The sequence below is a fragment of the Carassius carassius genome, chromosome 38, assembly GCF_963082965.1.
Source record: "Carassius carassius chromosome 38, fCarCar2.1, whole genome shotgun sequence".
In the NCBI taxonomy this organism is placed as follows: Eukaryota; Metazoa; Chordata; class Actinopteri; order Cypriniformes; family Cyprinidae; genus Carassius; species Carassius carassius.
In genome coordinates, this window is record NC_081792.1 from 20,291,402 (window position 1) to 20,314,292 (window position 22,891).

At 36.5% G+C, this 22,891-nt stretch overlaps 2 protein-coding genes across 3 annotated transcripts in view; one reads left to right on the forward strand and one right to left on the reverse strand.

Moving 5' to 3' along the window:
* The window catches only part of LOC132119536 (IQ motif and SEC7 domain-containing protein 1-like), a 187,709-nt gene extending 184,780 nt beyond the window's left edge, over window positions 1–2,929 (reverse strand). For both annotated transcript variants that reach the window (XM_059529586.1, XM_059529585.1), the window contains exon 1: window positions 2,527–2,929. In XM_059529586.1, the coding sequence (XP_059385569.1) occupies window positions 2,527–2,813 (287 nt within the window). In that variant the 5' untranslated portion in view covers window positions 2,814–2,929. The remainder of the gene's footprint in view (window positions 1–2,526) is intronic.
* The window catches only part of LOC132119537 (histone deacetylase 11-like), an 81,873-nt gene continuing 61,139 nt past the window's right edge, over window positions 2,158–22,891 (forward strand). Inside the window, exon 1 of the mRNA XM_059529594.1 lies at window positions 2,158–2,198. The gene's annotated coding sequence lies outside the window, so the exon portion shown is untranslated. The remainder of the gene's footprint in view (window positions 2,199–22,891) is intronic.

The following is a 22,891-nucleotide window of genomic DNA, read 5'->3' on the forward strand; positions in this document are numbered from 1 at the left end:
GAGACTGAGAAATGGAGATGAATTCACATCACAGGCAATCACAAGGATGCATCCATTTAAGATACACTACTAAGAATACCTTTCTTTGTGACTACAAATAGCATAGGCAGCTACAGCAGTTCCAATTACATTTCTAGTTTAGCATGCAATTACAAACCATTCTCAACTCAAATTGCTCACCATGTTATCTAACCATCCACACCTGTAGTGATGTAGACGTTTTGCAAGCCTAATACAGTATTTTTCCATGCACTTTTTCTTCAAGGTACACTATATCTTGTTAACTAATCTAGAAAGTGTTGTTTCTGTGTGTTGTGCATCTCCAATTAAATGCATAACCCCTCTGCATATCAACCTCTCGTCGTCTTCTCTCTGCTTGATGTGTGTTGTAGGAAAATGAACACAAAAAAGGAAAAAAAGCAGGCCTAAAAACAGGACTGTGACCATCCTTCATATTGTACTCACTCAAATGTTTACCAACAATGCAATAACAATCACGCCATCTAGACCTCTTGCATTACCAAAGTAAAATCAGACATATGTTGTAATCCTGATTTTATAGCACCACAGTGAAAAACTAAACTGTAACCATACCAGTGAAATCCACTTAGCCCAAAGGTGGAAAAGACTATAATGAAGTGTGCACATATTATGAACAAAATTGTTTTGACATTCAAGCAGGCACAGATAAGTCAGGCGTATGCAAATAGCAAGTGGGAAATAAAAATGAACTGCTAATGTTAGGATACACCACAGACCTCAGTCATTTTAGAGCCAGGAGTAAAATTAAATTGTCTTCCCTGATCTCAAAAACAGTAAAGAACAGATAAAGTATTTCACTCCCAAAGGATCAGCGCTGCTTAAATGAAAGATGAAGATGAAAGTCAAACTTTCTGCCTCTCTGCACTGAATTACAACACAAGCTATTGACAAAATATACTGGAGAAAGTGCAAGTGCAGCTCATGAAACTGCACCATCTTCTTTAAAGGTTACGGCTTCGATTACTATAGCAGAATATAACAGGAATTTACAATATAAACTCTAAAAAAAATAAAAGATCATGAATGATCAGCCAGTTTATTTGCTTTACAAGGGTTAATGTGAAAACTGTATGTACACATACAGCTAAAATTCAAATCCACAAGGCTTAAAATGCCACATGTCTATGTCTATGTGAAATTTATGTTCCCGACTCATCCAAACACCCATGTATATTTCCATAAATATGCCAGATAAACACTTATCTCTTGCACTGAATCCTCTTGGAAATCCTAACACACTGCAGCAAGCCAGCAAGCCCATCATGTAATGTGACATCATAAGCTATGTGAGCTCCTGATTGTCAACATCATAAACTAACAACAGATTACTTGAAGAGTGAAAAAAGTGAAAGTCGTGACATTTGCCAAGTATGGTAACCCTTCTTTAGATTAGCATTGCGACGTAACACTGTAGCTATTACAAATGGAATAGAAAATAACATTTTCAGATGTTTCATGAGCAATTCTCCATACAAAAATTATATTTAAAAAATTAGAATTCTTATATATATAACCTTTTTTAGTGTTGAACCATCAATCAGATACTTGCTCAAATATGCTCCACTACACTTAACCCTGGGTTATTGAATTTTCAAACCCGAATTAGTGCTGCTTTCCACCCTGGGTCAAGATTCACGAAACCCCTGTTCAGTGATTGTGGCGTTAACACGTTGTTTAGCAACTGGCAACCCAATCAACATTTGTATATGGGCTTTATAACAGTTCGCAGAACTTTCACACACTATTTATTCTCCAAATCTGAGGGAAACGTTAAATATGCCAGACTGCAAAGGCAAACGAATAAACTGATCATGATTATTTATGCTACATATTTGTAAAAGGCTAAATCCCACCGGTTCGGGTTGACTTGGCAACCTTTCCACACGTGTAAAAGCCGTTATTAAAACAATTCGCGCGCCGTATTTGTCCAATCAACGTTAGCTACCTCAACTTGGCTTACAACCTCAGGATTAATTAAACCCAGGATAAAGTATGAACAACAGTGTGAAACACGGAACAAGATTACGTTTACATAGTGATGCTGGGTAAACAATTTCACGTGTCAAAAGCCCATTTTAGTCTTGCGACATGGGGTGTGTGCACGCAAGCTGCCTACATAGACAGCATTGAGCATCGCAGGAGGCACCGATAGTGATGTATCTTTCAAAATTGCTTTTAATGTACCCTTTCTAAGTGACTATGAGCAGTTGTGCACCTTAAGAGTTAAATAATATATTAACTTGAATATAGACTGACATTTTATATAAATAACACGCCCGGTGATATTTGAGTGCTGGTATTTACTCACACCCAAAGTCGTCCAGCTAAGCGAGTCTGTTTGTTGTCGTTGAGCTCTACGAATAAACACTCCTGATCATAACTAACGTTAGTCATTTAAAGAGCGCCATGTACCGCTGGCATGCTGTATATGGCATAGTCCAAACGAAACAAGCATTGACAGCTTTGTAAAAGTGGGACTCTTACTTTTCCTGGATCACATTCTCCTTGATGGCACCCAGCGTGAGGTGACTGTTGCCCTGTTGTTGCAGTCTGCAGGTGGCCAGGTGCCTCTGGTACTGATCCTTCAAGCACGCGTTCTCTTGACAAAGATCACACACTTGCTGTTCGAGCTCTTCAATCCGATTCTTCTGCTTCTCCAACAACTCCTGTTGGGTCTCGATGATTTTATTGAGCTCTTTCAGGTACTCCGCAGCCTTGCTGGGGTTTTCGGTCGGGGTTTCCATCTCGGTGTACGCGAAATGCCCGTCCATGGGGCAAATTCGATCCGCTGAGCTGGGTTTACAGCTGCTCCGCCATTGTTTATGTTTGCTGGTACGTTACTGCTGAAGTTGCGCTCGAGCGCTCGTCCAGAAGCTCTGCGCTGCGCCACAACAACTAACCCGCTCCGTGCACGGTAAATCCGTTTAACCCTTCAGTGGGAGGGCTGTTAAGGTAAGCAGTGTTTTCTGCTCTGGTAGTAGCATCTCTATTTATTGTGGTACATCAATACATATTAAAACAGTTAAAACCTGCTGAACATATAAAAAGCATGAACAAGCATGTTTGTTGGTCTTAGCTGGTTTAAGTTTGTTTAAGTGGTAAAATGGGTCTCCTAACTAGATATAACTGTTTGGGGAAAAGAATAACAGCCTAGGTGGTTTGCCAGCTGACAAGCTCTCCCTGACTACCTGAGAGCGAATATATATATATATATATATATATATATATATATATATATATATATATATCACCAGTCTATGATGGTCTTTACTGGTTTTAAAAGATATCCAAGCTTAATTACGGTGGCTGATTTTAAAGGGCTCCATTTCAGACCAGTTGGGCCAGGCTTAAATGTAGACCAGCAAAGGATACTGTAATGGAAGGTCACAAATTAATATGAGATCAAAATAATCTCATGAGCCCCAAGTAGCTCTTGTCAGCCCTTTAAACAAGTGCACTACTCATCCTTATCCAAACCACTCATGCAACAGAAAAGAGAGGCTAAAAAGGGGAGTTACGTTTTCATTGCAATGGCACTGACTGAATAAAATAAAATGATAAGAGATTATTATCAATAGCTCTGGATCATCATATTTCAGTACATGCAAAATACAGAGGGGTAAAATATAATTGTACACTTTATGCCTGCAGCCCCCTGTGTCTCATTCCTACTAAGTGCCCTCTAGCGGTTGTCTTTGGCAATAACGGAATGGTATTGCCCATTTAAGATTGATCTTCATGTCAGTTGGTGCAGTGGCATAATGAAACCAAAACTTGATTTATTTCTCCAATTTGTCTGGATGGTGATTGTCTTGTATAATTCATTACAGTTAAAGTTTGCTTAAGATAAATAAATGGTTACATGCCACCATCTAAGTGTTTCAAACAACAAGGAAAGATTGAATTTGTTACATAAAAGAGAGAAATGATTGGGCCTGGGGATCTAATTATAGCACGTGTCCAGTACAGTGCATTTATAAGCTGCCAAAAAAGTAAAATAAAATAAAATAAAAGGGAAAAAGATAAAAAAAATAAAAAACTGATTTGGGGAACTGTTTATTTTCCCAATTGTCATGACAAACAGTGCTGAGGCATATGCTATTTGGTGCTCCACTACCTGTGCTGCTAATGAGGTAGAGACACCAGATAATGTGCATAATTCACACTTTATCCTCTGTGATCACAAAGACGCTGTCTTCATCAAAGCCTCTGCAATGATGACAAGGATGGGCTGAGTTTTACTGTAAGAGAGTCTGCCTTCCTCAAAAATGAATGTATTTTTAGAAGCCTCTGTCTCCTCCGGTTTCATTTTTTCAAACAAACTTTTGGATTGTTTCTCGTCTTTTTAGAAGATTACTTTGTGGTTTAGAAAATTAGTACTAGGACAGGGAAGGTCATATTTTGTAAACATATTCCTACTCATTATCACCAATCACCTTACCTTTTCCAGTAATTAAAAATGAATATATTGTCCAGCTGAATCCCTCTGCTGCATGCATTGATAACATTACATAAGGTCATAAAGTGCCACTGGCCATAACAATGAGCTTGATCGACTTGTGACATCAAAGGGAGAACCAAAGCCGACTTAAAGCAGTGTAATTACTGCAGTAATATCACCAAATGCAACTGCATTTGCGTAAAATATCCTTTTCTGTTCTCTGAGGAAAAAGACAAGCTCTTTGAGAAGATTTCTTAAGAAATTTTATATTAGTATATGAAAAATGCCTATGTGAAAAATTATATTCAAAACTTGTAAGTTTTAAATGTCAAAGGTAGGGAGACCCAGCTAACGGAGAATGTTCTCAAAACTTATTTAATGTAAATTCTTTCTGTAACGGTAATGGAATGGTCATTCAAAATGATTTGGTCGGTAAAAAATTTACTCAAAACATTAACAAGAATTCATCATCTGTACATTGTTCATGGAGTGTTTTTTTTAAACATTTTAATTGAATGTTTGTCTTTTTTTATGTTTCTACCTGTTTTGGAATGTTCAGAGGACATTGCAAAAGGATCAAATTGAATGTTCCCTTATAATGGCATGCAATTCAGTTTCAAAACATAAAAAAATCAAAAAAACATTATTTTTCAACCTTGCTGTTGTTTTGTCTCGATCATTGAGAGGCAACACTGAATACTGCATCTCATTGTCTGATGCTTTGAGTGAATTTCCTCTGTCTGATTCCAAACAGACTGTAGCCTGAAGGGAAGCTGTAGTCTAACCCCTTCTATCTCACACCATCTATACCCTCATCTTCTCAGCCTGAGCTGCTACAGTTCTTTGAGTAATTTAAACTCAGCTAGAGCTCTCATTCTTAAACATTTCATTAGCCTGACATTCAGATGGATGAGCATTTACAATAGCATCATGTGAGTGCACTTGTTTTGTGCTTGAGTACAAAAAGCTTGCTTAATTGCATTTGATAACAAAAGTGAAAGACTGTAGCAGCCATATTTTCAAAGGCATTATTCTTGTAAATATCATTATAACTGATATTCTGAAAGCTCATCAAGGCTGTATTTGCATCTCAATTTTGTTTCTCAATTAACAAAATCACAAACATTTTCTCTAGATTTATAGAAGTGGTGCTCAAGGGCATAGAAATAATCACATTAATGGCATACTGTTTTTACTTTGCCTTTTATTAAAACAGCATGGTTTTTTTTTCAAGTAATGGTGTGCACTTTTACATTATACAGTGACATTTCCTAAGTGCAGTGTCTACAGGGCATATTGATATGGGGCAACAGAAACGAAACGCAGCCGGTGCTCTTTTGTGAAACTGACAAAGCTCTTCAGAATATCCTTATGATATTGCCAGGGAAAACTGCATTTCTGTCCATGTTTGAAGCTTTTTGGACTGCACATTTAAATATTTACAGCCATTCATTGTCTATGGAATCAAAGAGGAAAGTGTTTTTTAACTTTCAGTTTTCTACTCGTAAACAAGTGCTGTGCAATGAATGCAGGCCCAACAACATTAGTCCAACAATCCCTGAACCAGATAGATAATGTGACGTATTTGTATTTTTCTTTATTGTCGAACTGAGACACAAAAAACTTGAATTAAACATGAAATTTTGAAGTAGAACTACTGAAATAGTATTTTGTTGTAAAGTGGACTCCAGTAATCAAGCTCATTGTTATGGTCAGTGGCACTTCATGACCTTATGTGATGTTATCAGTGCATGCAGCAGAGGGATTCAGCTGGACAGTGTGATCTATTCATTTTTAATTACTGGAAAAGGTAAGGTGAGTCTTTTTTGTTTACAAGATATGACTTTTCCTGTCCTAGTTCAAAGTTTCTAAACCATTATCTGTTGTCTCTAACTTAAAAAAATAAATAAATAAATCGATCATTAATTCATTCATTAAATTTCTCCATATAACCACATATCAACCAACTGGCCAGTTACAGCCCTGATGGTAAAATACACCATTATTTGAACAAAACCCATCTTTTGCCATCAATGGCCATTCAAAATATAGATGTGTATTCAGAAAGATCAAAATAATAAAATTATCTATGATCAACTAGTGATCTTCATTCTTAATGCAGGTCATGTTTTCCTGTACTTCCTGCACCAGCCAAGCAACTACCATAGAGATGAAGTGCTATGCTAACAAATAGATCTCCTGGTCAATTAGACCTCCTTGCCCTCTTTCGTGATCCAATCAATTCCTGATGAATAAAAGGAAGCCCCATACATATTTCCAATGTTTCATTTAAAAATACATGAAATTGCATAAGTAAAATAGGATAAGAAAGCCACCTAGTTGACTTTAACTTTATCTGTGTTGTTTATGGCCTAATTGAATGCTCACTTAAACTATTATTCTACAGCAACCTGCCTAAACAGCTGTCAGACTCACATAACCGTCATATCAATACGGTTGGCACATCAGCATGCTGCTGCAGTCTCTGCCTTTTAATACGTGTTGAATTCTTTAGCAGCATCTTTGTGGAAGACTCATTCGATTTAGAATCGTGAGAATTATTCAAAGATACTGATGAGAATTGCTTCATTTGAACAAAAAAAACATTTTTGAGTGATTATGTTGCTTCTCTTATTTATCAGTCTGCGTTTTATCTTACTGAAAACACATTGCACAAAAGAGAATTCACAGAGTTCTATGCAACGCACATCTGCATTGCTAATGAAAGAGGGCTGTGCAAGACATACTATATTCTCCTTCTGACCGCACAAGACATTGCCAGTCCTTCTTAATCGAATGCAATGCAGCCAGTTCTGCACTGCCCATCTGCTGTTGTGCACATGCTCTCACAGATCAATTACTGCTGATAACCTTTAGGTATATAGAAAATGAAAAAACGAGGTACAGCATACTCAACGTTTTACTAGCATTTATTAAGAGGAACTAAATAGTACAGATTCCATGGAAACCAGCTGCCTCTGTGGCCATACTGACCTCTATAGTAAACATAAAGAAGAGAGATTGTGGTTGACATGCTTATTCATGTCTTTTCCCCAGCCTTCGTCTCATTCATATTTCTATGCATTGCTTTCATTGGCTGCTGTTGCAGAGACAGAAGAAATTCAAACCTGGAGATTGAACAGTGATTTTGAAAACACAGGGTGGTCATATTTAAAACGTAATACTGTTGGTTCAATGTAATCTAGATTAAATACTTATTAGTATTAACTTTACACCTTTCAATAATACTCTGCACCACAATATAAACCTGATAAAAGAACATATATTTTGAGCGATGTTAACAGCTTAAGCTATTATACACAGCTGGTTTAGATATGATGCAGAGATCCAAAGAAATGTCATATTAGTTTATCAATCGGCCACTGGACTCTGACCAGGAACTGAAATGCTGTGAGAGTGAGAGACGAGTCATTGCGACCTGTGACATTTTGTCCTTTCCTGTGAAGGGAAACCTGGACAAGCTTCACTTCTCAGCTTCCACTCAGCAAAGGCAAAGCTAATATCTTATCTGCACAAGGTCAGAGAGGAGATGCTGACTGTCGCTCAACTCTTACACCCTGTTAAGCGTGCTTTGAGGATATGAAGGATGTGGAGACCCTTTTAGGAGCATTAAAGGAAATTTGGTAGAGCTCTATTCAGTTTGCTTCCTTGTAATGTTAACTTTCTTCCTGACAGCTATGAAATGAAAATCCCTTTCTGTACCTCCTAAGCAGGGTTGGGGAGTAGCTTACAAACAAAAAAAAAAATACTACTATCTTCTATGCCAGCATCTGTATTTTTATCTTTTTTCAAAATATTGTAAGTTTTCTGGTCAATCATTTCATCACATTGAATTTGCCTCCACAAATACCTCTAATATGTTTTTTCATTGAGTCAACCAGTTTTTTTCACATTAAATTAACAAATTAATGGTTCAGTGACTGATTTTTATCCATGCATTGTATGAGCCAAAAACTTGGTTAAAGGGGTTAAATTTAAAGCATAAAATTTTTGTACAAAAAAAGAAAAAAGAATACACACTAATTTGAGTGAAACAAATATTGGCATATAGCAGCATTTAAAAGGATAGTTCATTCCTCATGTTGCATTGGTTTCAAAAACTAAGTTTTGAAGAATGTTTAAACTGGTTTTGTCTGTACAATGAAAAGAACCTTCCTACTTTCAGTGAATGGTCAAAAAAAATTATTAGTTGTATTTGCTGTAAAATTTGGTTATATTAATCAGACAAATAATCTTATTGCAGAATTACATTGCCAAATATATAGTTTAGGTATCTTATTGCATAATTACACTGCTTCATATACAGTTTAGGTAATGAAATGACAGATACTCTAATTTTAGCTTCAGCATAGTTAGCTACATTTCGTTGGTAGCGTGTAACTGACTACCTTTTAAAAGGGTAATTTAACTATTTGACCTACAATATGAGTTACTTTTCCCAACACTGCTCCTATGCCAATACCAAGCTACCTGATTAGCTGATGAGTGAATCATTTCTCTAGGAAGGCAGACAGTTTGCTTTGTGTTGTGCTATAATGTAATCACTCAAAACCAGAACTTTTCATGCTGTTGTATTTCCTTTTTGAATTGCATTTCAAATGATCTATGTCTCAATTTTAAGCAGCAGTCCTCGTAACTTGCTGACTCAGTTTAAAACTATATATCACTATTATCTTCAACTTATATTGCTGTTTCAGCCATGCCTCCACTGTGCTCGAGATGATGCCATTTTTAACATTGTGCTCAATGACACCCTGTTGCAATTACAGTAATCACACTAAATTGCAGCTTTGAATATCCAAATCTTGCGTTCACAAAAAGAATAGATTTTTATATGCAAACCTTTTGAATAAGATGAGATTTTTAAGCACTTTTTCTCTATCAGAATGTTAATAAAAATTGATTGTGAGTATCATGGCGTTTCACTTGACTATATCACATTGGGAACAAACCAACATAGGAAACATAACAGTAAGGCAACATGCTTTGTAACCTGTAATTTAGTTGGTCAAACCGAAAGTACATTTTTCAGGCCATCACCATAATTGCACAGCTACTTAAAGACCACTTTATCCAAGCACAAAGGACAAATGGTTCTCAATGATGGTGTGAATAAGGGTAACTGCTTTCCTAACACAACTCTTTTAAAATTTAGACCACCTTGACCTCAGACTAGAACAGTGTGGTCTTGTTCTAAACCAGTCAAACACTGGATTTAAAGAGTCAGTTGCAACAGTAGCCAACTTTGTTTGATGTAAAGTTGCTACTGGGTGAAAATTAGTTTTTCAGCCATATAAGCAGACCAATTCAGTCACTGAAACATTATGCAACATGACAATAGCTTACCTATGTACTGTATGTTGCAAAAAGACGGTGAGCAACAGCATTCCAGCAAGATTCCCAGTTAATGGCTTCATTATTCTTAGTATGTCTACTAGAAGAGGCATTATAATATCCCCATGAGGTAACCATCCATCAGCTTGAACAAAACCAAGAATGGAAAACTAAAAGCTGGTAAACAGTTTTTAAAAGAAACTTTTTAAATGCAACATTACCTCTAACATCAGTACACACAGCAGGCAACACAGTTAAATGAACGGGGGTGTGACATGCACAGCAATCTCCACAAAAAAAGACCCAACAAGTAACACTGAAGGGGTCTGTCTTCGTGTGAGATCACATGCTGATTCCAATTAAATAGATCAGGCGAAGGTAATAGATTAAGACTTGAAACCAGATTGGGGATCTAGACACATTTTAAAAAACTAAAACCAAAAAAGGAAAATATCCTAACGGAAAAACACTATTAAGTTTATGAATATTTCCTTCAACCTTAAAACACAACAAAATGCAGTGTGTAATTCAAAATATGGGTAAAATACCCGTAAAAAATCAGTACCGAAATTCCTACATGGTATACAATGGGCTGCATTTTTATGGACTTTTCATAAGCTGGGTTCACACTATATGATTTTAGCCACAGTTTAGCTGTCTGAGACAATTTTTGCAAATTTAAAAGGATTCCTCTGATCGTAGGCCAAAATCTGTAGTCTTTGACTGCTTGTTTCACAAATTAGCTGAGAGCCAATTAATGAGCACTTTGATCAAAATTTACCTCCAATGAAATTCTGTCAGTGTCAAAGTTTTGAGGAACAGTCCTGCAGTGCGGCTTCTCTTACAATGATGTCAATATGTCAAGAACCATTAGTAACACAGAACCACTGACGCAATTAGTGCGACAACAAATCACCACTTGCTCCAAACACATCTTTGTTTTTTTGTTTAATCTTTTCATTTGTCTTTCAAGACAAGCCATGATTAAAGTTAATGCTAGAGATTTTTTTTTTGTTTGCTAGTCACCGTTCCACTTGTCAGTGTGGCTCACTGTCACAAAACGTGTCATGGATTGATGATATAAAACACCGGCCAAGTCTTTTTGCAGTTGTCTGTTTTTAACGAGTCTTGACTGTCGTACAGTCTGATGTCGATGACAAATAAATTCCCACAGTGTGTTATCTCTAATAGCTTGGATCATGTTCGTACTGCCTGACGATCAGCCATTGTAAAGGAATATATAAATTGTAAAGTTTGCAAAGTTCACTTTAAACATGAAAAGCTAAAACAAAGCATACAAGTTACCATAGATGAGAACCACAGTAAAGCAGTTTGCTCCAAATTTCAGTGAGGAATGCTCTATTTATACCTGAAAACCGGTGCATGCAATGATGGTCATACCACATATTGTTTCAGATTAAATGCTGATTGCTTGTCTGATGTAAGCCACTTTTGCCTGTTAAGCTGGTCTGATTTCAGTCCCGTTGACAGACAGCCCTGATTTTCAAGGTTGAAATACAGTGCCTTCACAAGGAATTTACCCCCTGTTGATTTGTTCTCATCCTGCTGGGTTGCAAAAAATCTAATTAAATCATATAAATGGGATTTTTTCCCCCACCAATCCTGTAGAAGTTATTCTCTGTGATGTCAAAATTACTATTTAGATGGCTTAAGAAATACAATTGAAAATCAGTGATTAATTGACAAGTACATTATATTCAATATCAAGAGGACAAAATCTAATAATTCAGCCACCAAACTAAATATTTCTGAATGTTTTAAATAGAAATATAATTGTGACCTTATGTCTCACAATTACGATTTTCTTTCTCATTTTAAATGTATCTCACATTTAACTTTTTAATTTTACTCTGAGTTTAAAAAAGGCTTCCATCATTTTCTGTAGAAGGAACTGGATGAATAAACTTTACAAAGGAAGGCTTTTGTACATTTATAAATGAGAAACTTTACATCTTGTGCCTTTTTAAACCTAAACATACTGATTTCAAGAAGATATTTCAGTGTGTTAAAATTTGCAATGTGACAGAAACAAAAAGTGAAAGCCAAACCAGTAAAGGCTTCTCTGTCAGTTTATAAATCAGCTCTAGATTTTAACCGGCATCTGGAGTGTCTTGACCTTTGGAGGTTGAGTTGTTGTTGAGGGTGGGTTCAACAGTATGCTAGTGTACTCAGGGTGAGGGGTGACCGAAGTGCTAGGGCCTTTTGCCTTCCTCAATATTAGTCCTTTGCTTCCCAGTAAAATCCGTTAGGACTCTCTGTGAGTCTGGATGTGGGATATAATAGCTCAATTTTTAACATCCAGACCTCCACTTGTCACTGGGTCAGTCAATATTGAGCAAGTGTGGCTTACAGATGGACAGCTGCAAAAGTACCTGTCTGTGCGCTTTTCGAGTCAAAATGGAAATAATTTCTCAATGCCTGTGTGTGTGTGTGTGTGTGTGTGTGTGTGTGTGTGTGTGCGTGTGTGTGCGTATGTGCCTAATTTCCTTTCTACAAATGGAACAATGTTTACTAATGACCAGCTAAACAGGACAGTTTATACAAAAAAAACAAAAAAAAACCTGTGAGGGAGGAGCACAAGACAGACACAGTGGGCGTGGCGTCAGGCCTTGGAGAGGCTTTTATTGACAGAAAATCAAATGAAACAGGGGATAAAAGTGGCCAAAGGGGAAGAGTGTCCAAAATAAACAGGGAATCTGGTGTCCTCGTCGTCCCCTTTGGCCACTTTTATCCCCTATTTATTTGATTTTCTGTTAATAAAAGCCTCTCCGAGGCCTGACGCCACCCCCACTGTGTCTGTCTTGTGCTCCTCCCGTCACAATACATATATATATTTCACCCTCATGTCATAACAAACCTGTATGATTTTCTTTTCCTGTTGAACACATAAGATATTTGGACTATTTCAACTATATTTGCCCATATAATGAAAGCCAATGGGGTCCAAAACAATGACATGTTTATCAAAATATTATTTTGTGTTCTACAGAAAAAGACATTCATAGATGTTTTATACAACAAGAGGGAGATGCTGATTTCCTATGATGATTAGCTGTTTTTTTATATTATTATTATTATTATTCCATATTTTATCTGTAGCGTTGCCAGAAAATTTGAAAATTGATATTTTTATACTCTATTTTTTACTATTTTTTTATACTATTTACTTAAACTAAAAACCAAAGTCAAAAGCGGGAACCAAATTTAAAGCCATTTAAAGTCTATTCCGACTGACTTTAAACTGGGTAATGGAGGGAAACTGGAGCAGCAGCTTTACTATATCTCCTCCAAGTTTCCACGTCCTTTGCAGAATGGTTCAGTCATTACTCAGAAATCTTCTACAGTTGACACAGGAGCCGGGATAGGCCAATTACAATAGGACCGTTACTCAACCTTGTGATCCCTAGATCACCTTACCCTCATTAAACGTCTACCCTGTTTGATATCAGCATCCCAACTGAAAGCCAATGTGGCCTGCCAGTTTATTTTTTCTCCAACCTGGGACTGTTTAGAAAAGCTTTTATTTTAAGCTCAAGATCACTGTGTTCTCAGCATAAATAACACCATCACTGCAGATAACTATGTTCATTTTCTTAAGCCTTGATTCAATAAAAAAATGCTTTTTGCACTATGAGGCTGCTTAGAAATTGCAGGATCATTCTAACATGCTCAAATTGTGCCCTGCAATTCAGAAAAATCAAAAATCACAGCAACAGTTTCTCTCCAAACACTTTCATAATTTCTCCGCCAAGAGTAATCCTAACATTGTTGGCACTAATGCCTGAGGTCACTGGAATCCCTGACTCATGTGATCACAGAATTAGTGATGAAAACCGGTTCACACATGACTATGCCAACAGTGCCCGAATGTGGTGCCCGTGATTTTGCCAAGTAGGACGTGCTCCTGGGTCACATGTCTTGTCCTGCATGAGGTTTGTATGCAGGTAATTGCATTGGATAATATGAAGGTAAAACAATAACAATACTCGAGAGCTTGTTGATTTGAATGTGAGAACTTTTTCATATTAATATTCGTATTTGTACGCTGAAATTTACATTCACATCTCTGATGTGAAAAGCTGAATCTTTCGTTCTGAAGAATGTGGGCTGCTCATCGTTTTCAGCAGCATGTGTATGCCAAAACGGTTGTATTTATACTTTGACCATTATGATTTTTTTTTTTTTAACTAAATTTTTTTAAACTATATATATATATATATATATATATATATATATATATTTTTTTTTTTTTTTCCCATAAAAACCTCTAAGTATTGATGCAGACCATTTGTTGCTAAAATGTTGATATTACATATACTGTATAGATCAGACATTACTGTAAAACAGAACATTAGGCCTACGTTACAGCAGAGTGTGTAATGTGCTGACGGGAGCTGGGAGGACGTGAATCATCTGCATTGGTGTGTATCCTGATCCATCCACTGCTTTCCAGCAGCGTCCATTAGGTGAACTCATAAACAAATTTGTAACTATTAATTTGCAACTTCGAATTCAAACACAGCTGTTTTGATTATTGTCTGTGTGTGCAAATCTAAAGATTCAGCTTTTCACATCAGAGCTGTGAGTGTAAATTTCACCCTACAAATAAAATATTAATATGACAAGTTCTCACATTCAAATCAACAAGCTCTCGAGATTTGCTACTGTTTTACCTTCATTTTTTCTCTCTCTCTCTCTGCAAGTAACATTTAAATCACACATTTCAGTATATTATAGTAGATATTTTACCACTTTACCGTAGGAATGTAAAGGGTTAATCACAACTGTATATCTGTTTTGAATTTACTGTATATTTGCAATGTGACTTTATTTAAAATGTTTTCTTTACAAAAACCCCTTTTTTTCACAATTGGTCAGTAAGATAAAAAAGAAATTTATACCTATGTAAGGATTCATTAAATTGATCAAAAGTGACAGTTCTTTTGAACTTTATTCTTCAAAGAACCATGAAAATAATAAGAAACTGATTATAATAAGAAATGCTTCTTGGACACCATATTAGCATATAAAAATTATATTAGAATGATTTCTGAAGACTGGAGTAATATATTAAAATTATGGAAACTGTCCTCAAAACTATATCTAGTATTTTTACATAAACATATGTTATACAATTACAGTTATTTCTTTCTTATTCACCTTTGAGGGTGAAGCCTGGAAGGAATTTAGTACAAATATATCCAGATCAACCAAGCAGAAGCCGGGAAACCTGGACCCATACACTGCAACTGTCGATATCACCATTGTTAAAAGTCCTCAAAGCAAGCCTAATTAAGCCTGTTTTCAGGCTATTCTTCAGTGAAACCTTGTCAGCCAGTTCCAGAGGGGGTCTTTGACAGATAAGCAGGTGATATAAGGAGTCACGTGCCTCTCTGCAGAGCGCCTTCAAGGTCTTAAGATTCATCCATTCTGTGCCTCTCTCATCTGATCTCTAAATGAGCCGAGAAGCAATTTGAGTTGGTTCATCCCATCTGACACCACGTCTAAGTAAATGAGGGCTGATGTTCCCTTTAGATCTCAGGAAATGAGGTAGATTTCTGCAAATGTCTGCTGTCTGGCATGCATAGTCCTTGCCATCAGAAACACAGCTACTGAGCATATGCATGCGCTTGGTCTTCTCTCCTAACAATTATATTCCCATTTAAGAAAATGATGAAAGCCACCATCATGACAGACCTCGAATGTTATTGCAAGGATTAACCCGAAAATCGATAAAAGGGAGAGAGAGAAATCATTAATGTGTATCAACAGTAAATCTCCATTACTGCATGGCACAACATGACAGATGTTTACATTCTAGATTGTTCCCTCATTTAGGGAGGTTAAAAGTTTGGTCTCTATCATTCATTAACTTCTGCAATTTATATAGAAAGCCTTCTATTAACATTTCATAAGCTGCTCGTCACACAGATCAGAAGAAGTAAATGGTTTTTTCACAAGTTTGCTTGTGAAATTAATGTTGAAGCCAATGTAGCCATTTCAATGGACTGATTCTTGTCCAATTTCCCATAGAGAGTGAAAAGGAAAAAGGGTGGAAAGAAGTATTTTCATACTTAAGACTTGGATGAGCAATTGAGACATACCGTATATGATTAAATATGTGGCTAGTACAGTATTATGCAAGACTACAAAACATCATTTTTTACTTAACCTTGTGCCTTTCCAAACTTCTATGACTTTCTTTCTTCAAAACATGATTTTTTTCTTTTGTGTTTTGAAGAAGAAAGTCTTACAGGTTTGGAAGAACATCAGGATGAGTAAATGATGACAGAATCTTTGTTTTTGAAATATAATACCGATACATACCTCAATTTCTAGAAATGTATATCTAAGATAATGCAATTATCTAAATGATGTTATTAGATGATGAATTAGTCAGGATAAACTTGTATGTACAGGTGGCCCATTATGTCAAAAAACAAAAACATTTAAAAGAAATCATTAAATGTACTTCTGAAGCACAGTCAGATGCTTGACAGCATTGCTTCTGAGACTTTTGTGACCTGTTTGCTGCTTAAGCGTAAACATTCAGCCCCTTGTGCTCCTGCAAACTCACATTTACAGTACAGTCTCCCACTTAGAGGCACCCCCCCACTGGCAGGTTCCATCTCCACACTTACATGCAGCACATTAGGCAATTGGTGAGCTGTCAGATGCCTGAAAACAAGGCAAAAGAATCAATTTTGAGTGTCGATACATCAGAGGATGCCCACATCTGAGCTCTTTCCATCCTTTAACGTCATGTACCCATTCCCATTACACTCTGCTGCCCATTAATTTGGCTTTGCCAAATGGAGAGAACTCACTGACAGGAATCAGAGCATAAAGGAGAAAGTGTTTAAATCATTGTAACCCAGGCTAGTTGCATTAGTAGGTATTTGACACATGACTCTGATAAGATGATTAAAAAAAGTAGAAGAATTGTCTGTGAAGTGCTCAATTAATCTGAAGTTCTGTAAAATAGTTTGTCTTGCGTGCACATGAATGGTTCTCATTAAATTCCTCTCTGAGGATAGAAACGGTTTTAGTATGTACTACAGGTTGAGCTGTTCATACAAAGATGACTTCATGTTTCTGACCATGTTTCTGAACAAATATTGTTCTATAATACAGCAGCAGCCACAGCTGTTTAATTGAAGCCACAGGAAAAATAATATAATGTGTCTCAGTATGTGTGCACAAGAGAGAAAATTCAGTAATTACTCACAAGACGTCATTTCTTGTAATTGAACAGTAACTCTCGCTGTTTGGTATCTCGTTGCGAAAGCCGGAGCAAATCCATATACATCTATTTAAGACATAATAATGAACTTCTAAGACAAAAGTTTCTCATTCCATCTCCTTGCTCGTATAAATCCACTCATGCAAATACAGTAAACAATAAAAATGAATTATGACCCAATATAGTCAGCTGTCACTCCAGTCACTTTTTCAGTAAAACAAACTGGCAAATCTGCCTGCCTCATTATTTCATGGCCCTAAAACTGATAAACAGTCTCAGAAATGAGACTACATTCATCTGCTCCTCCACAAAAATAGTTAATTTTAGTTGCATAAAAAATAAGGTCCTCTAAATGAGCCTGTATTTCAGTATAATGAGAGCGAGCAGGATGTTTCAATATGGTCGCTCTTCTTCACGTCATCCTTCTTTCCAGAGATTTAAAGAGATTTTTTTTCTTCGCAATATCAGTGTTATCTGATTCTGAATGCATTTATATACTCTATTCACCTAAATGTAGTGTGCATCGTGTACTAGAACAGCAACATCCAATTCTCTTGAGAGCACACAGATTTTTCAGTTAATGTAATTTAGTGACTGTGAATATGTAAAATAACTAATGATTAACCCTTAGGGTACTAAGCCCTTTTTGGTCCGTTTTCTCTATTTTTACATTTCGGCTTATAAACCATATGTAATGATGATGGACCACCATGTATTTGGTATCGATGGATTCAGAAGACCCTAAGCTACCATAAGCATGCATGCAATATGTTTATGAAGGAAGTATGAGTGAAAAATTGTACAATAAACTAGAGAATTTCAAAAACGAAAATAAGATTTTTGTCATTTATTACTGAAAATCCTACCTCACACAACAAAAGTGAAAAGTTTTTGACCCAAAAATATATTTTTCAAACCCTTTGCTTGACAGAAATGGGTTAATGTTCAATCAAATGTGTAAAGAACAATTCAATAATTAACTTTATTTACAAACAGTCCTCGGCGTTTTTTTTTATTTTTGGGACTAAGCCCTTTTTGGTCTGTTTTCTCTATTTTTACATTTCGGCTTATAAACCATATGTAATGATGATGGACCACCATGTATTTGGTATCGATGGATTCAGAAGACCCTAAGCTACCATAAGCATGCATGCAATGTGTTTATAAAGGAAGTATGAGTGAAAAATTGTACAATAAACTAGAGAATTTCAAAAACGAAAATTAGATTTTTTTTTGTCATTTATTACTGAAAAACACACAATATAGAACAGTTTTTGAAAAAAAAAATTTTTTTCAAACTCTTTGCTTGATAGAAATGTGTTATTGTTTAATCAAATGTGTAAAGAACAATTAAATAATTAACTTTTTTACAAACAGTCCTAGGCATGCCAGTGAGCAAAGCAAGGCCAGGAGGTCTTGTTGTACACTTTGCTTGCCTTGCAGTGCTCACAGTACTTTCTGACATCTGCAGGCTTGTGTGCAGGGTTTGCTGGGTCCAAGGGACAATGGGTAGGGGTGTGCGGCGAGTTGTCCTGTCTGCATCCTGCATCAGAGCAAATACACAATCAAACTGGAAGCTTTTTTTGTGTCAAAATTCAATGTAGAAAAAATAACTCCTATAAACTCATGTAACCCTATGAAACTCCACTGTACACTAAAAACACATTTCACCTCTCTTGACCTGAGCAGTTTACTTAGTTGAGTAAGTCAGTCTATTGAAACAAATTGCACACCACTCTTGAACTGAGTTTACAGGGAAAGAGTAGTATGGTACACTAAAACAAATATTTCATGCCTCAATCGCTATCTGACTAAAAATCCAAAACATATACATACTCAAGATGTATGATATAATAAATTATAATGATAAAGAGGTTATTTGAAGTTACATACCAGTCCTCAAATGGATCTTCCCCATCCTGGTAAAATACTTCGTCATCTATGTAAAAGCTGTCTGCTCCAGATTTCTCCTCGTCACTTTCCAGTAATTGTTCCAGAGCTTGTTCTGCCCTAAATCTTTTACTGCTTGCAATTTTGATAAAACAATTCTGCAATAATGCTATATCTCTCTCGAATTTATCTCTTTGTGCTCGCTAATACTCCGATCGTTCTCTGTAACACTCCGATCGCTTTCTGCTTTCTCCACCTCATGCTGATTCTCCGATCGGTTATTGATTACACCTGGCTGGAGGTCGTTTTACTATAGTCCAGCCCAGCTTTTACAAGGCTACAGCAGAGCTACAGAGTCCTCTGAATGGCTAGAATAAATCATGGTAACCTTCCTCTGATTGGGTTAGAAAAATATTCCTCCCAGCGGTTTTTACATTGGTTGTTGCGTGTTGAATCTGCCTAACATAATAGTTTTCATTGGCCTGTTTACGCAGTGGTATTGTGCAATAAGGGAAGCGTGTTTAATATACAAACTGGATACCGCTGTTTTCAGTGGAATCTGAGGAAGACGGCAAAAAAAACCGCATCTCTCTAGCATTAATAGTTTTTGAGATAACTACACATTTGTAAAAGTATGCCATTTTGGGCGGTACCGCCCAATCCGTCCCCAGAGGGTTAAATTAACCTGATAAAATAATCAGGTTAAGCATACTGTGTTTGAACACTGAATACAGTGACCATAATCTACTGGGATGTTTTCCTTACAGTAACTTGAGAAGAACACCCACATTTACAGTAGACGTACAGGTTCCACCCTTATCGAAATTCTCAATCATCGTCAGTGACTGATGTCAAACATCAAATATATGTCATAATAAACAGCATTCATAACCCCAAGATTGACCGATTCTGAGGTGAAACAAGATATTCAACAAAAAAGAATGTGTGCATACCGAAATGGAGCCAGGCGACCGGAGGGGTGTAGTTCACAAATTCTTAATGTGTTTAGTGTTCCAACTCGCTGCTATTTACATTTTTTGTGAACATGCGCTACATGGATGCATTTAAGCACCATGCTGTGCATGGCTCAACAGCTGCCATGTTCAATTATTTTAAAATTGTGTCTATTTAAAAATTCTTTTTGTTGAGGAGATTAAGGTTTTTGGAGTGCAGGGAGCACCACTGAAGACCTTTTTTGACTCTGGTGGTGGCCTCAGCCATCTGCTATGGAGTGGTCTACTGGTGTAGCAGCATCTCTACTTCAGACAGGAAGAGACTAGACAAATTGATCAGCTCAGTCCTGTGGATGTCCCTGGACACAGTACAGGAGCTGGGAGAAAGGAGAATGGTAGCTAAGCTATCATCCTTGCTGGAGAACGACTCCTACCCCTTGAATGAAACCGTTTCATCTCTGAGCAGCTTCTTCAGTGAAAGACTGTTACATCCTAAGTGTCTGAAGGAGTGATATGAAAGGTTTTTCTCCCTGCTGCTATTACATGTTACAGTCAGAGCTGCTACCATGATATAAGTGCAATTTGTGAAATTTGTTTGGTTTGATAGTGTAATAAATTTTTCTTTTGTATTTATATGGATTTATATTTCTTTGCTGCTGTAAACATGGAAATTTCCCCATTGTGGGACGAATCAAGATTAAATCTAAACTATCAAAATCTTTTTAATGATTTTTAGGGATTTGTGATAATAGCCCAAAAGGAAAATTATTTATTAGAGTTTGAAGTTTCTTTTTTTTTATAAGTTAAAAAGATTTACTTATTTACTGAATACAAAACAGCTTTATAAACCCATAAACTTGTATTATGAAACCCAAAGGTTTTGAGTTCATTAACACAAGATTGTTCTCCTATTCCACTTATGAATCCTGAATATAAAAACCCATAAAAATGGGTTGCTTGAAAGCTTTAGCGTGGCCGTGAGAACTACATGAGAGGAAGGCCTATAGAAAACATTCACATAAGATACAGTTTGAAGGATGTCAGGTTAAATTATGTGTCCTTGTGAATGTGAGATCTCATTAATGGAGGGCTCATTATGGAGGTCAGATCAGTGTGTTTGTGAAATTCTGTTGATATGTTCATAGTGATGGAAATGTCATGACCTTCAGCCGTTCTGTGGTGAACAATGGAAAGATAAAACAGTACCAAAAATATCTAATATCGCTCATGCTGTCAAGGAGTTTGGAATGTAACACAATTTAGTTTAGCGTACACAATTTAGCCTATATTTACTCAATGCCGATACTGTGATTCATACATCATAGAGGTCTCACCATCATCACAGGCCACAGAAAGTTCTCAATTGACCTTAACCCAATGCGCATCAGTCTCATAAATCAAGGACCACACTTGCTTGTACTACAAGATGAAGTGTGCTTCAAATCAATACAAATCTATTTGGATTTTTGCCCAAAATGCCTGCAGCCTGCATATTTGTGGCCAGGAATCCTACCAGCTGTTGTTTTGATCTTGGCAAAATTCCTTTCAATTGTTGACCACAAATCCAGACTGGATCATCTCACTTATAGACTGCGGTGGGATTGGATTCAACTGAGGTCCAACAGAACCAGAAACTGACAGATTACATCCATATAATACATGGGGGTGGCAGTATGTCCAGACTGGTTTATTCTAATAACAGGCAGGGGGCTAAATGCATGGTCAGCTTGTAATAGGGAAATCAGTTGCAGGGATGAGAACAAAAGCGTTGATGGTCTTAAAAGGCGTTTGCCAGCAGTGAAGTAGATGCTTTTTTTCAAATGCTGTGCACAAACATTAATAACAAGCAAAATTGCTCTGTCTGTCCTTCTCTCCTCATTTAACAATCTTCCTCTTTTTCCCTTTCACTCTCTTTCACTGAAAGTGAGTGATCAATCACAAAGGCAATGTGTGAGATATTTCATTGATACGCTCTGGTCTGATCTAAATGCAAAATGAATAGTTGCTGTCCTTTTTGCTTATGCTAACAATACAAAGCTGCATTTAAAGGGATAGTTCACCCAGAAATAATAATTCTGTCACAATTTACTCACACAAAGTCATTTGGATGACAAACGAAATCATGTTTTGAAACATAAAACGGTGAACACCAAGTTTCAATTATCAGTTAAATATATTCTTAATTATCAGGAAAAAAAGATTTTCTGCTTAGTAATATGATTCATTAATGTGTAAGGGAAAGCATAAAGCATTAATATGTAGTCACAGGTGTGCATGTATAATCATTTAATGAACAAAATTTAGAATGCGAACTATAATAATAAGAAATGAAACTGAAATGTAATGCAATAAATGACATGTCAAGGACTCTTAGAAACACAATTTCTTTCCTCAGAAAAACATATCTATCATTTAGCCAAGTCTCCAATCAGCAGGTGAGCCAATAAGGCCATTTCTCTTGGAGTTGGGCCATTAGAGCTGTACCACATTACCAACATATAACAAAGTACAGCCCTCAGCCCATCAGTCAAATGACTCAGAGGGAAAATAAACAGAATCCATCACATCCCACAGCACTGAAGAATGGAAAAAGGCATATAAAAAAAAAAGCTGCAGACTTTGATTTGTAACACACGTTACTCATAAATTATGCAGACCATGCCAGAGAAACTCCAGGTAAACAAAGCTGTGCAGTAGGTGTGAACAATAAATAATATTTAAACTTAAAGTAGTCATCTTTTGTGCAGTTTTGCTTCTTTTCTTTGAAAAGTTACTCTTTCCTGTTTGTTATTAACAAACCCACACAGCAGAACTCATTACTCTCATAGCGCTTCAGAAAGACATTAGAGAAATCCCCAGTTCCTGGAAAATAAGCTATTGTGTTAAAGGACTCACAGAAATCTATGTTGTAAGAATGGATTCCTGCTGAGTGTGAGTGTGTTGTGC